The sequence below is a fragment of the Danio rerio genome, chromosome 25 (assembly GCF_052040795.2).
Source record: "Danio rerio strain M-AB ecotype USA chromosome 25, GRCz13ab, whole genome shotgun sequence".
NCBI lineage: Eukaryota > Metazoa > Chordata > Actinopteri > Cypriniformes > Danionidae > Danio > Danio rerio.
The window spans coordinates 30,024,215-30,039,673 of record NC_141045.1 but is presented as its reverse complement, the minus strand read 5'-3'; the positions used below and the strand labels follow the sequence as shown (position 1 = coordinate 30,039,673).

The following is a 15,459-nucleotide window of genomic DNA, read 5'->3' as shown; positions in this document are numbered from 1 at the left end:
ATCTAAGTAATGTAGGGGTCGGGGGTGTAAATTCACAAAAAGTTCTGTACGTTTTTGTTCAAAGTGACTAACAAATTAGAAATAACAGAAATAATTGAACGACAACCACATTACTTGTAAATAAAAAAGGGAGAGGCAGTGAGAGAATTTTAAAGTTAAAGGCCAGATTAAGGTTATTTTTTAAGAAAAATAAATAAAAAACTAAATGTTGTTCTGTAATAGTGATTATATGGGCTTAACATATACATAATTTAACCATATGATTCTTAAATGTCAAGAAGAATACTGTAAATCAACTCTAAATCAATCACTGAAAACTGTATAATTATCATTCATTCATTTTCTTTTCAGTTTAGTCCCTTTGTTCGCAACAGCGGAATGAACCGCCAACTTATCCAGCATATGTTCTACACAGCGGATGCCCTTCCAACTGCAACCCATCATTGGGAAACACCCATACATTCTCATTCACACTCAGACAATTTAGCGACCTTCTTGCTGTGAGGCGAGAGCGCTACCCCACTAAGCCATCACGTTGCCCTGTATAATTCGGTATAAAGGTAACAGTATTTTGTAGATAAAATATGTTATAACATAAATTAATCTTTAAAAATATATTTTAAAAAATAACAATCAAGAACACCTAAATATCTAATGAACCATTTCCCTTTAACTAGAATCTAGTCTCTTGTTCAATAGAAAGATTTTTTGTTCTTCATAAAATGTGTGAACTTCTATATATTCTATGTATTTTGCCATATATTTGGTCTCATACTTTATGATTTTTTAGGACTATGTTTTTGCCTTGTACATGATGAATCCTCATAGGTTTCCCATGCACTTTCTGTCAGACAAACTTTGATCTCCACTAGATGGCGTTATTACCTCTCTTTTAAATTATGTTGCTGCTCCATCCGTAATTTTTTTTTGACATGTTGACATGTTGTCTTTGTCTGATATTATTTACCTTAATAGTTCTTGTTTAATTCAAATATCCAGTGTCATATTTTATCCCACTTTTATAATGATGCATTTTACCCTGTTACACAATAAAAAATAAAAAAAGATTTGTTGTGACGAAGACGTCTGTACGACAAACGTTAGTATTTGTTGTTATTTGTTTTAAATGATACTCTGTTTTGATCACATATAAATTGTCAGAGATAATCCTAAACTAAAACCTAGACTACAATAAAGATGAAGGGCTTATTCATTCATTAATTTTCTTTTCGGCTTAGTCACTGTATTAATCTGGGGTGTATACCAAGAATAATTAAAGAATTGGATCTGAATGAAATATCAATATCAAGTACATTGCCTTGGTCAACGACAGTCCCAATTTGGTTAATCTCGCAACCCACAGTAGATCTGTCACTGTTAAATAAAGAAGGAGAAGATTCCCGATGCACAAGATACATATGAATACATGCAAAAATAACTTTGATTGATATGTTCAGATATATTCTGATGCTTTAAAAGAAATGAAAAATAAAGTAGGAGTGACTTTTAGTGTTCTAGTTTTTACATCAGGACATACAAAGAATTTCATAATTTTCAATTTATACATGTGAAATTACTGCAATTTTATTTGCATTCCAGTGGGTAGAAGAAAACAAACCAAAGAAGCTGTTCAGATTTGAGTTCATTTTTAATATCAGCAGGACATTCAGATTGTAGATCAGATATTTTGATTGAAGTTTTATGGACAATATATAGAATTCAACAGATAGACATAATTTTAGCTTTTATTTGGGTTCCAGCACATGTTGGAGCTTTAGGGAATGAACAAGCAGATGAATATGCAAAGGAAACCACTAAAAATCAGGTATTGACAAGACCTAGTAAAAATGAAATGAAGATTATAATTTGACAATATGTGAGGGAGAGATGGCAAAAAAATGGGAGGAAGAGAGAACAGACAGATGATACATGATCCAGAGAATGGTAAAACAGAACAGTAGGGAGAAATAGATGCGAGGAAATCGTTATATCATGGTTAAGGTTTGGACACACTGCTCTGAATAGTGGGCAGTTCAAAATAGGGAGACATCCAATTGAAACTGTAATTACTGCTATGAGGAGGAAAATATAGAGCATTATGAGAACGAGAGGAAGCGGACAGTAGGTGGCGGTAATGCACCAAAAGTTGGTTGCCGACTGCCATAAAACAGCAAAGAAGAAGAAGAAAGAAGAGAGGTGCGGCTGGATTGTGACTGGTGCGCTAAAGGCGGAAGGTAGTGTGGATTCCGGAAGTGATCCGGAAATGGAGGAGGAGAGGGTAGACGGAGATAGTGGAGGTAATGCTAGTAATGAATGGAGCGTTGTAGAAAATCGTAAAAGAAAGAAAAGTTGGGCACAAATATCTGAATCGGACAGCGAAAAGGGAAGTCACCAGGCGAGAAGGAGAAGAGAAGAGTATAAGGTAATGCTGAAGTTTGCTAGCGACTCTGTGAATACCATCAATCCTTTGAAACTTACAAAAACTCTTAAAGAAATGTTAGGAACGATTGAGAGTGTTAAGACCTTGAGAGACGGGAAAATGATTATATACTGTAAAGATCATAAGCAACAGAAGATGGCCTTGGCTATGAAGACATTATTAGGGCATAAAGTTATATGTTCTATCCCAGAAGAAAAAAAATGGATTAGAGGAGTAATAACAGGAATCCCTACTGATGTTACAGTTGAGAAAATAAAACGAAATATCACTGGGGCAGCAGTAAAAGAAGTCAAACGACTAAAATGCGTTAGAAATAACGAAAAAGTAGACAGTCTGTCTGTAATGATTCATTTTGATGAAAACAAACTACCGGAAAGGGTGTACTTAGGATATTTGAGCTACAACGTTAGGCTATATGTCCCCCCGCTGTTACAAATGCCAAAAGTTCGGACACGTAGCGGCAGTTTGTAGAGGTAAACAGAGATGTGCGAGATGTGGGGGAGACCATGAGTATGGTAAATGTGGGCAGGAAGTAAAGCCAAGGTGTTGTAATTGTGGTGGGGAACACAGTGCGGGCTACGGAGGATGTCAAGTTAGGAAAAATGCTGTTGAAGTCCAAAACATCCGAATGTCTGAGGGAATCTCGTATGCTGAAGCTCTAAAGAAAGTTAAACAGACATCAAGAGAACCAGAAACCAGAGTAACAGAATCTCAACAAAAAGCAACGATGAAAGAACAAAATAAAGATAATGAAGTATGTATTGACAAAGTATCGTTCGTCACATTTATAGCAGAAGTAGTTAATTGCTCTGCGCAGACGGAGAGCAGGACCGAGAGAATTAAAATTATTATCAGAGCTGCTTCAAAATATTTGGAATTAGAGGGTGTTACAGTAGATATGATAAACGATAGACTCAAGATACAATCAGGAACTAGTCAGACAGTATATAGTCAACCATGTGGAAGTATATAATGGTATTAACAATACTGCAGTGGAATGCAAGAAGCCTAATTGCAAATGGACAAGAATTTAAAAAATTCATAGTAGATCATGAAAATAGCCCTGACATCATATGTGTTCAGGAAACTTGGCTTAAGTCACATTTAGATTTTGTAATTAATGGATACACTTCGGTAAGAAAAGATAGAGACAAGTCTAATGGTGGTGGGGTAGCTACATTTATTAAACAGAGTATTGGGTATAGGGCAGTTGAGATCACTGGGGAACAAGAAGCTGTGGCAGTGAAATATGCGATGGAACACAGAAAGTTAGAATAATAAACTATTATAATCCATGTGATAAATTAAGTAAGGACAATCTAGAACATATCCAAGGGAATGGAAATATTAAAATCGTGTGGTGCGGGGATTTTAATGCTCACAACACTTTATGGGGGAGTAAAAAAACAGATTACAATGGACTAATTATAGAAGATATGCTGGATTGGGGAGGATTAGTATGTATCAATGATGGAGGTTACACAAGAGTAGAGTTAATAAAAGGAAAATACTCAAATTTAGATTTAACACTAGTTTCTGAAAGCCTAGCTGGAAGATGCGATTGGAAAGTATTAAAGCAAATTTAATACTTTCCAATACTACCAATACACAATTGGTAGTGATCATTATTCAATTCTAAGTTCAATTGGAGTGCAGATAATTCGGACTGTGGTAGAGAGAATGCCAAGGTGGAAATTTAGAACAGCCGACTGGGAAAATTTTAAGGAATTGTGTAATAATAGATTGTCTGAAATAGATAGATGTGAGGATGATGTGGAAGTTATTAATTCTAAACTTTGTGAAGTTCTTAAGAGCACTGCGGAAGAAGTAATAGGAAGAAAGAAAGCTAATGGTAAGAAGAAAGCAGTTCCTTGGTGGAATGAAGAGTGCAGCGAAGTAGTAAGTAAAAGGAATAAAGCATTAAAAAGAGTTAGAAAAACATTAAATTATAATGACTTTATAAATTATAAAAGAGCTCAGGCAATAGTGAGGAAAATAATTAGAAGGGCAAAAAAAATTATTAGAGAGAGTACTGTGACAGTATTGGGGAGGATATCAATGTATCTGACATATGGGGTATGATAAGGAAAATGGCAGGAAAACAAAGAAATAATAATATTCCTACATTGACAGAAAATAACAGATTAGTAATTTCTGATATGGAGAAAGCTGAAGTTCTAGCAAATTTTTTTTCCAGAATTCATAGTAACGCTAACCTATCTGAAGAAACTAGAAGAAATAGGAAACAGATCTTGATCAGGAATCCGTGGTTGTTGGAAAACAAAGGGCCATCTGAAAGTACATTAGATAGGGAATTTACATTATTTGAGTTAAAAAAAGCATTGGCAGAAGGTAAGAAAACCTCCCCTGGAAAAGATGAAATTTGTAATGAAATGATCAAGCATTTATCAGATAATTCATTATGTATAATACTAAAATTATTTAATAAAGTATGGGAGTCAGGGATTTTACCAGCAGAGTGGAAACACGGTGTCATAATACCAATTGCAAAACCAGGTAAAGATCATTCACAACCAAATAACTACAGACCCATAGCATTAACTTCTAATATTTGTAAATTAATGGAACGCATGGTAATGAGCAGACTGGTTCATGTTATCGAGAAGGAAAACTTTTTTGCCACATATCAAAGTGGTTTCAGGAAGGGATGTAATACAATGGATTCAGTGATTTGTTTGGAATCAGAAATAAGAAAGGCACAAGTAAATAAGGAAGTGTTGGTGGGAGTATTTTTCGATATTGAAAAGCATATGACATGATGTGGAGACTTTCAATTAAATTAGAAAAAATGGAAATTAATGGGAAAATGTATAATTGGATCAAGAACTTTTTGTTAAAAAGAACAATACAAGTTAGAGTGGGTTCTGCATTCTCCCAAATATATAAGGTAGAGAACGGAACACCACAAGGGAGTGTTAGTAGCCCTATCCTATTTAATATCATGATAAATGACATCTTTTCAAAAATGGAGTTGGGGATCGGGAGATCTTTATATGCAGATGATGGTGCGCTATGGAAGAGGGGAAGAAATGTAGTTCATGTAGAAAGGTGTTTGCAGAATGCAGTTAGGAAAGTACAAGATTGGGCAGATGAGTGGGGGTTTAGATTTTCTACTGATAAAACTCAGTTTATTTGCTTTTCAAAAAAGAAAGTTAATCCAAATTTAAATATTAATATATACAGACAGAAAATAGAACAGGTATCAGTAATTAGATATTTAGGAATGTGGATGGATGTAAAACTGAATTTTATTATGCATATTCAAAAAATAATAGATAAATGTAAAAAAGGGAATAAATGTGATGAGGTGTTTGGCAGGAGCTGAATGGGGTGCATGTCGTTTCTCGCTTAAAAGAATCTATAATGCATTGTAAGATCTACTATAGATTATGGATGCGTAGTATATAGTTCCGCAGCTAAAACTCAGTTGTTGAAAATAGATGCGATTCAATCTCAGGCACTGAGAATATGCTGTGGAGCATTAAGAACTACACCCATTATAGCATTACAAGTAGAGATGGGGTAAATGCCTCTTAAAGTTAGAAGAATTAAGTTAAAAATTAGATATTGGGTTAGCATTAAAAGCCAAGAAGAGAGGCACCCAGTAAAGACAGTACTAAAGGAATGTTGGGAATGTGGACATAAAAAGATAGATAGTTTTGGTTGGACAGTAAATGAGGAGGCTCAAAATATGGGCATAAGAGACATCGATTTAGCCCCTGCTGTGCCAACCTCTGCGATTCCGCCTTGGCTTTTCCATATGCCAGTAGTCGATTTATTACTACATGAGGAAAAACACAAAACTAATATGTTAAATGAAAAAAGAAATACAACAATACATAAATCAGTCATATTTCAATTATTTACAGATATATACAGATGGGTCAAAAGATCCTAAAGATGAAAAAACGGCAGTAGCAGTTTACATCCCAAAATTCAATATTAAAATATCAAAAAGAATATCGGACCGACTTTCTTTGTACACTACAGAAATAGTAGCTATACTTCTTGCTCTTTAGTGGATAGAAGAAGTGAAACCATTAAGATCAGTAATATGCTCGGATTCTCTGTCAGTACCAAACGACTTAATTACTGGAACATCTAAGGCAAGACAGGACATAATGAATGAGATAATGCTAAATTTATTTAGAATCAGACAGGGTCAGACAGGGGACTTTTTGTAAGCTTCTTGTGGATTCCTGGTCATATGGGAGTAGTAGGTAATGAAGAGGCAGACCAACTTGCAAAGTAAGCATTAAAACATAATCAAATAGAAATAAAAATAAGTAAGGCAGAGATAAAAAAAAAAACATAATTGCAAAAGAAACAGGTAGAATGTGGCAAATGGAGTGGGATAATGGAGAAAAAGGCAGACATATGCATAATATTCAAGGATGTGTGGGTGGTACTAGAAATAAGTTTGGTAATAGAAAGAATTATGTGGTGATAACTAGGTTGTGTGTTGGTCATTGTTTGCTAAACCAGTATAAGTTTAGAATAGGGAAGCAGGAGACAGGATGTTGTGATAAATGGGGGAAAATAGAAACATTAGAACATGTAATTACAGAATGTGTGGCATATGAAAATCAGTGATATCAATTAGTTCAAGGATTAAGCATTTATGGGATTAAAAATTTGTCATTTCAGACCCTATTAGGAAACGGTTCAAATCAAGTTAAAATAATAATGCAATTAATTAATTACTTAAAGGAAACAAAATTGATTAATAGAATTTAAGAATAGCTTAGCAAAATAAGGAATTAAAATTTGATATGGTATTTAACTTGTATTTTTTTTCTTTTTTTTTTCTCCTCTCCTCCTACTCTTCTTCCTGTTCTCTCTTCCCTTTGGTAATCTCATCCCTCCATTCGTATCATATCTTTTGTTCTCATGCTTTTTCCTACATTATGCGCTCCACACTCCTATCCAGTAGGTGGCGGAAATGCACCATATAAGTTGGTCTGCCAACCACCATTAACCCCATAAGAAGAAGAAGAAGAACACAAAGAAGAAGAGGAAGTTTTGCAGTTTGCATTATTGATATTTTAATTAGCCAAAATGAGCAACTCACAACCTTACAGACGCTTTAGTGATGAAAATTACAAAAACTGGCTAAAAATAGCAGAGAGTCTTCACATACTGCGAAACAGCATGCAGGACTTTATTGAAAAGGAAACTGAAACTTATCACAAGGCTCTGCTAAACAAACAGCAGCTCAGTGGACAACGTTGTGAGCAAACCTGCAAAAATAATAAGGTAACGTAAATCGTACATAGAAATTGTAAATTGTACCTGGAAATCTAAGCTTAAGTAAATACTGGAATCGGGGTTCAATCTTCAACTGGCTGGCAGGAGTGATAAAACATTGTTTTGTCATTCAAAACTATTCTGAGAAAATATAAGTGTGAAAGTTTGTAAAAAATTGTTAACACAAGTCCACAGCTGACAAAAATAATAAGTCCTTAATAGCTCAGTTAGTTGAGTCCCCAACAGCTCACATGTCGCTTAATGCGTGTGCTTTAACTACTTGAGTTCGAATCCCGTTGATGACATACACATAATAATTATTTTTTAGATTAATTTGGGTTATATACTGCTGTGTTACACAAATATTAAAATAAAAACATTGTTTACAATGACACTGACATCAAGTAATAAAAATATTTATTTGGTATGGGCTTGTTTTGTTGCTGTGGAAAAAGTAACGAATCTGCCAATCTGCAAGCATGAATAGCTTAACGTTACATCTGGAAAGGGACACCAGCCATAGATATATACACAAGATATCGCATAGGGACCCTAAGCATGCGTCAATAGCGCCGCCACATTGGTACAGCGCTCCCAGGACAAATGTCATTCAACCGCATTAGTCAAGACAGTGTTACTGCGTGAAGATGCGGGACTTTAGCACTGTCTATGGGTGTAGAAACAAGCAAACAAAGAAATCAAAGCACAAAGGCAGAACATTTTATAGGTAATATTAAGTTTTTTTCTGTTTTTGTATGTTCTAAACTTTTGTGCTAATCAGGTAACGTTATTGATGATAACAGTCACTTACTGCACTCACCATAAGGCAAAGCAGCTCAACTCGCACTAAACACTCGGCTTATGCTAGTTTTGTTGAATAAAATCAGCAAACAATGCAAAAGAAATATGAGGCCAGGCTGGTCAAGTTGGTTTTAGCTGGATTTGGCTGGTCATTTTCCAGCCTGACCAGCTAAGACCAGGCTGGAAATGGCTGAAAACCAGCCTGGAAATGGCCAAAACCCCTCTAAAACCAGCCTGGTCAACCAGCTGAAACCAGCCAACCAGCCTAAGCTGGTTTAAGCTGGATTTTTCAGCAGGGAGAAGAGGAGGTATGTTTCAGGACATGATTAGATCAAATTTAACTTTAAATTTAAGGGAGGGTGAATAGAAAATTTCTGTACACACAAACACAAGCTTTTTGTCAGGAATGCCAGTGCGGTCACTGATCCATCAATGCAGAAAAGTGATGTAAAATTATAATTTTCGTAATTAGAAAAAAAAATTTACATACTAACATCCAGGAAAACTCCCAAACATAGATATATGTGTATATGTGTATATCTCTGGCTTTGGATGGCCACAGTCCTCCACTGTACATTGGTCCCGCATTCATTTCAAAGGAGCGCTACCCTGTAGCAAGATGGCGGCGCTATTGATGCATTCCGTCCAATAGACAACAATAGGCCAGGCAACATCTAGTGTATATATCTATGGATACCAGCAAAGAGCATAGAATCATCAACAAAGGTAAAGTTGGTTTTAAATTCATACGTTCGGACTTTCTCCTTAATAATATAATTTCATAAAAGTATTATTTGGAAACTAAATATAGAAATTATTTTAGCAATTATATTAGCAGCCAACGATTATCAGAGTACAACATTGTTCACAGCAAAATAAACAGTGTTAATGTTGTTTTCAAGTCACACTTGCAGAATATTTTATACCGACTATTCAAAATACCCTCACCATGGTATACAATATAGGGTGTAGAGGTAAAGTTGGTTTTAACCTACTTACTGTGAACAATGTTGTACTTTGACAGTCATTGGCTGCTAATATAATTTCGCTATTTAGAGTTTGCAAGTAATACTTTTGTGAAATGATATAATTAAGGGGAAAGTCAGAATGTGTGAAAATAAGACCAACTTTACCTCTCTATATAGGGGTGTGTCACAAGTTGTCACTGAATGAATATAAAACCAACTTTACCTTAATGATTCACCAGTGATTCTAAGCTCTTTGACACCAGTTAACACAATCATCAGTTAAACCGTAACACCGGAAGTAACAACATTAAGCCAAAAAAAAAAAAAAATTTCAAAAAATTGGCTAAGACCAAATTTTCCTAAAACTTAATGACTACAATTATTTACAGATTACTGAGCTTTAAAGGTGTCATTTTTGTATACATTTTATTTATCATTAGTAAAATTTGTCTGTTCATCTATTCGCATATTTTTCTACTCGTGTGTATCTTTATCCGTCTATCACTTCTTTGTGGTTATCTGTCTGTCTAGACCAGGGGTGCCCAAACTTTTTCTTATAAAAGGCCAAAAACCAAACTTGATTGTGGGCCTTAGGCCAAAGGTAAATATACCAAACTGTATTACAATAACTTTTCCATGACTAACTAAAAATTTATTTCCTAATCTTTAAAACTAACTACAAAACATTACTTTAAATAACTTCAACTAATGCAGTATATATATTTTTAATGTTTTATATTGAGATTATTACCGTAAAAACATAAATAATCCCATTAACCACACAATGAATTTCAATGCTGAATACACTAAGCTGCACGTGCCTTTGATTTGGTTTGCTCGCACATGTCTTGTGCATATGCCTCTATCCTTCGAGTGACAGTATTTACAAGTCAGATTCATTTTCAAAACAAAACAAATGACAAGATAAGCAAAAGATGAAATTAAATTCTAAATGACCATCATTGTCAGAAATATTAACCCCAGCCAAGCTCCTTATCCTCCCTCTCCACTTAAATGGGATGGTGGGCCAAATCAAAGGCTAACATGGGCCAACTTTGGCCCGCGGGCCCTAGTTTGGGCATCTCTGCTTTAGGCAGATGAAAAAATAACAAAACTATCTGGATATTACAAAAAAATCAACATTAGTTTATTATATTTTGTTAACATTTGTTTATTTAGTTAGATCTTCATTAGACATGCCCTAAGCCTAAACCACTGGTGTGAAACTCCTTTCCTGGAGTGCAGCTCTTCACAGGTTACTTTTACTACTTTTTTACTTTTACTTACTAATAAAACACATTTGAACAAACTAATTAAGTCATTTAGGGTTGTTTGAAATCCACAGGTAATGTTACAGTAGGGCTGCTGATAAACTCTGCAGGGCTGCAGCCCTCCAGGAACCGAGTTTGACAGCCCTGCCCTAATGCTGATGATACACATGGCAAATTTTTGAGGAACGTTGCTGGACAAGTTTGGGAAATTATGCCATAAGTGGGCAACCAGGTGAGACACGGGGTAACTGATTAGGGCACTGGATTACAGATACAATATTCTTTCCCATTTTTTAAATCTTAATGTAGCCAAGCAACATCATGCAAAACTGCTACATTTTCCAAAAAGTTGTCCAGTGTATCATCAGCAGTAGGGAACACACACAGCTCTTAAATTTAAACATTATACCATACATAAAGATTAATTACACAACAATGTCAAATTATACACATTGCCTTCACATAATTTAATGTATCAAATACATTATATATATATAATACAATGTATCACCTTCATCAAATATAAACATTTAATTCTTACATTTAACCTCTTATAAATACAGAACTCCCAGTTGTGTCTTAACCTGCTTTTTAGATTTTTTTTTTAAATGTAGAGTCAAAGATTATTGGAGTATCTGTACGTTTCTGACTGTGTACTGCTGCTTCCACCAGTCTCTCTGCCAATTGTGTGAATATTGGAAGAATGAAATTGTGGCCAATCACAACGAGGGTGGTAGAAATGTACACTGGGACAATTGCCGGCCACATCTATGGGCCACAAAAAAATGGGAAGTTGCAAAGGTAAGTACATTTTATCGTTAAAAACAATCACCTGTTGCGTTAACTTGTTGTATATTTGCTGTCAGTAAACAAATCTATGTCCATTATATTTTTGACTGCGTGTTTTTCATACTTTTATCGACAGGCATACATGCCACGTGGACACAAACAGCATTGTGAGTTTGCCCAGTTTGATATTTCTGCCATTCTTAACTTTCTGAGTGCCTGTAAGCATTTCAAGCCATTTTTGACTAAAGGGGAAAATGTGAAAAAGGTAAATACTGTTTTCTACCCTTACGATTTTTCTTTTTGATGTTAAATCATTATAAACCTTTTTATCTGTTCTTCTCCAATATTATTATGTGCTAGAAACTGGCTAAACTGTATTGTTACAGATATTCAAACATCAAATGTCACTTTGTACTATATAAGATTATTACAACTGTATATTTTGAATAAATCAGGTTATAAATGTACGGAATGTTGTGATGCACTCCCCTGACCTTAAAATGAACAATGAGGATATGAACAGACACCTTGAAACAATTTTCCAGTTTGCCGATATGCTTAATTCCAAGGTATCAGCACTCTCAGTCTTGAGAGAGAAGATAGAACAGGTGAATGAAATCCAGATAATGATAAGCCTGTTTTTTATCACATCCTTTTATTATTTATACTTGATTTCAGCACTTGACTGATATTTTTTGTTTTACATTTTCTGAGTAGTTTAACAACATTTTGGACAAGAATTTCAATCAAACAGAAGTAGATGGTCAACATAAAGATCTCAAGACCATGGTAGACTTCCAGGAAGTTCTGAACCGTGAGCAACAAGCCTTGAAAGACAGGATTGAATACTTGATCACACACTTTGAAGGGAACCTTGATAAAAATGTAAGTACATCAGAAATAAAAATAAAATATGAACACTTAACTCTAAGTTAGTTATTTATGAATTGCCACCATGTTTGTTCTAAACCATGACTTTGTTAAGGAAAATTCCCCGGACATGACTACTCTCATGGAGTTTTTGCACCAAAACAAAGATCTTCTGGAGAATCTAGGCCCTGAAGTTTACAAACTTAAAGGGATGCAAACAAAGTTAAATCAGCATGAGAAACAGATCAACAACTTGACAAACAGAGTGGACCAATTAGAAAAGGTGAAAGGTAAGAAGTTCCGATACTTTGATTTACAAATTATGTATTACACAGAACATTTGTCATTAATAATAGAATAATGTTTTTGGACACCTAAAGGAAAGGTTCACTTTAAAAATGTTATTTACTCACTATTCTCCATTAAGTGGTTCCAAACTTTTATGAGCATATTTCTTCTGTTGAACACTTCTTTCTTTATTTAAAAGAAAGCTGAAAACCTATATACAAATGTATACAAATACTAAATATTTGTAATACAAACTTTGATACAAATTCAACAGAATAAAGAAAGTCAAACAAATTTAACAAGTGAAGGGTGAGTAAATCATGACAGAACTTTTTTTTTTTTTTAAACTATTCCTTTAGCTTTGTTAATTCTATTTGGATGAGAATGTTATACTTTAAACTTATATTAAATGCAGGTTTCCAAACTGCACTTTATGGATTTTAAATTCATCAGTCCAAAAGCATAAATGCAAGCATATGTGGTAAAAAAAAATCTTGAAATTTGTATGTTGTGTATTTAGATATTTTTGGACATTTTAAATGTTACATTTAAATTTAATATCTAATAACAAACAAAACTTTTACAAGCAGAATCACACGTATTCTGTCCAACCCTGATCAAACACATAGGGATCAATTAGTTAGGACCTGAGCAGCACTTGATTATTACAGGCAGGTGAGTTTGACATGGGTTGCTACTGAAGGAACAGGGCTAAGCACCCCTGGTTTAAACAGATGCTTTAAAGATACCTAATCTAGGATAAGCTGTAATCATTATAGGTATTGTGTATATATTTACACATATATGGTTTTATATTAGTATTAACACTTGTGTCTCAAATTTTTTTTATTTTAACTGCGAGTAGTATAATATGCACTATATAATCTTGAATGACTTTTAATAATCTTTTTGATCATCTGTTTATAAACTTGTTTTATTTCTACAGAGACCACAAATACAGCTGGACAATCAAGCAGTCAAATAACAAGTGAGTGTTTTAATACGTGTTATTGGATGTAGAATGAGTAAATGACCCTGTCAACAGACTTTGTAAAATATGAAATATATTTTGAACAAATGTTTATATTGTTTTGTCTTTGTTTGTTTGGATTCACAGATTATTCCAAGTTTATCAAAGACAACAGAAGTTGGTTGATTAACACTGTGAAGAACATTGATCAAATTCTGGATGATCTCTCTGAGTTACACAGTGAATCAGTTGCAAAAGTGAGAGCAAAGCAAACAAAACAAGCGATGATGAGGGAACTGCTTCTGTACGTGAATTGTGAAAGTATTGCTAAAGACCTGTTTAATGCTTTGTTAAAGCATGAAAAACATCCTATGGAGGAACGGCTCAAGGGCTTATAGGAGCCCATAATCATGTCCTGTGGGGAGGTATGGAAAACATTGACTGACTGATCACCTGTGTATATGTACTTTTGCCATCAAATAAAGCAGACAGAAGCTGTTTCCATCTAAAGGTGCCCATTAAATGTATGCACAAAGCTGGAATATTATTTCAGAATATACCATCATTGCCTTCCAATAAGTCAAAGAACAAAATATATATACATTTTTTTTAATAATTAAATACTTTTGCCCTGATGGCAAGGACATAACTCAATTATAACTGGCTTTTAGTGGCGTAGATGGTCAAGATAAATCTGGGAGGTAATACCAAACCACTTTGATGACAGACTTTGGCTAAAGGATTTTGCAATAAACAAAACAACATAGCTGATGTTTTACAATGTATTTGGTTCATTTGTTTGTCTGTTAATGCCGTTCCATCAAGCCAATTTTTAATTCTATTAAATCAATTATTGAGGAATTTCCTTTTAGCATTTTTAATACGATTTTCCAAAATGTGCATACAAATATTTGGATGGAAACATGGCTACAGAAGTGTTTCATTTATTTATTTTTTGCTTCTGTTACAGACACATCACCAGTCAGCCTTGCATATAATTGAACAAGCTCTTAATCGCCAAAGACACTTGAAGCAAAAACCTGTGCACAGCAACGGAACGCACTTGTTTGTCTATTGTTTTGTTACAGGGATGCATTCATTACAGTTATGGAAAGTGCAAATTTTGCCTGCATGAAAGAAATCTCATATAAAGATTTAATATATGGCAACACAAGCAAATCACATATGATACACAAGTTCATGTTTGGATTTCACAGATATAAAATGTCATATAAGCACACGCTATGTGCAACATGTATTGCAAATCAGCAGTTTATATATACTTTTTTCAACCATTAAACATGTACATACAGTATATGTTGAAATACATTAGCTACAAAGAAAGCAGAGGTAACAGGAATGAAGTTGATCAGATCTTTGATGTTAATGTGGCAGGATTACATCTTACAGTATAAGCACAGGGTAGATTTTTATTGAGTTTAATAATTGGATGTCAATATAACCTAACATCTCGAGTGCATAAAGTGGCAATCATCTTGTATAAGATTGTAGAATAGTTTGTACTTTTTCATGTTTTTATATATACTGGTTCTCAGTTTTAAATAAATATCAGTTTATTTTGTTCATACATGAGCCGTTTTTATTCAGTTTTATTTCATTTGATCTTGATAATGAATGATATGTATGTGTATAAGGTCACTGGTTTAAGTCCCGGCTGGACCAGTTGGCATTTCTGTGTGGAGATTGCATGTTCTCCCCGTGTTTGCAAGGGTTTCCTGCGGGTGCTCTGGTTTCCCCCACAGTCCAAAGACGTGCTATATGTGAAATGGATTG

The 15,459-nt window shown here is 34.3% G+C and overlaps 1 protein-coding gene across 1 annotated transcript; it reads left to right on the top strand.

Moving 5' to 3' along the window:
* Positions 1-7,361: 7,361 nt before the first annotated feature.
* zgc:153935 lies at positions 7,362-15,258 on the top strand (the record flags this gene model as incomplete). The annotated part of the gene is given in 9 exon segments (NM_001430958.1): positions 7,362-7,717; positions 11,421-11,549; positions 11,674-11,802; positions 11,993-12,145; positions 12,255-12,422; positions 12,523-12,697; positions 13,642-13,683; positions 13,813-14,090; positions 14,636-15,258. Coding segments are annotated over 8 exon segments (1,245 nt in total). The 3' UTR covers positions 14,064-14,090; positions 14,636-15,258.
* Between the last annotated feature and the right edge of the window lie 201 nt (positions 15,259-15,459).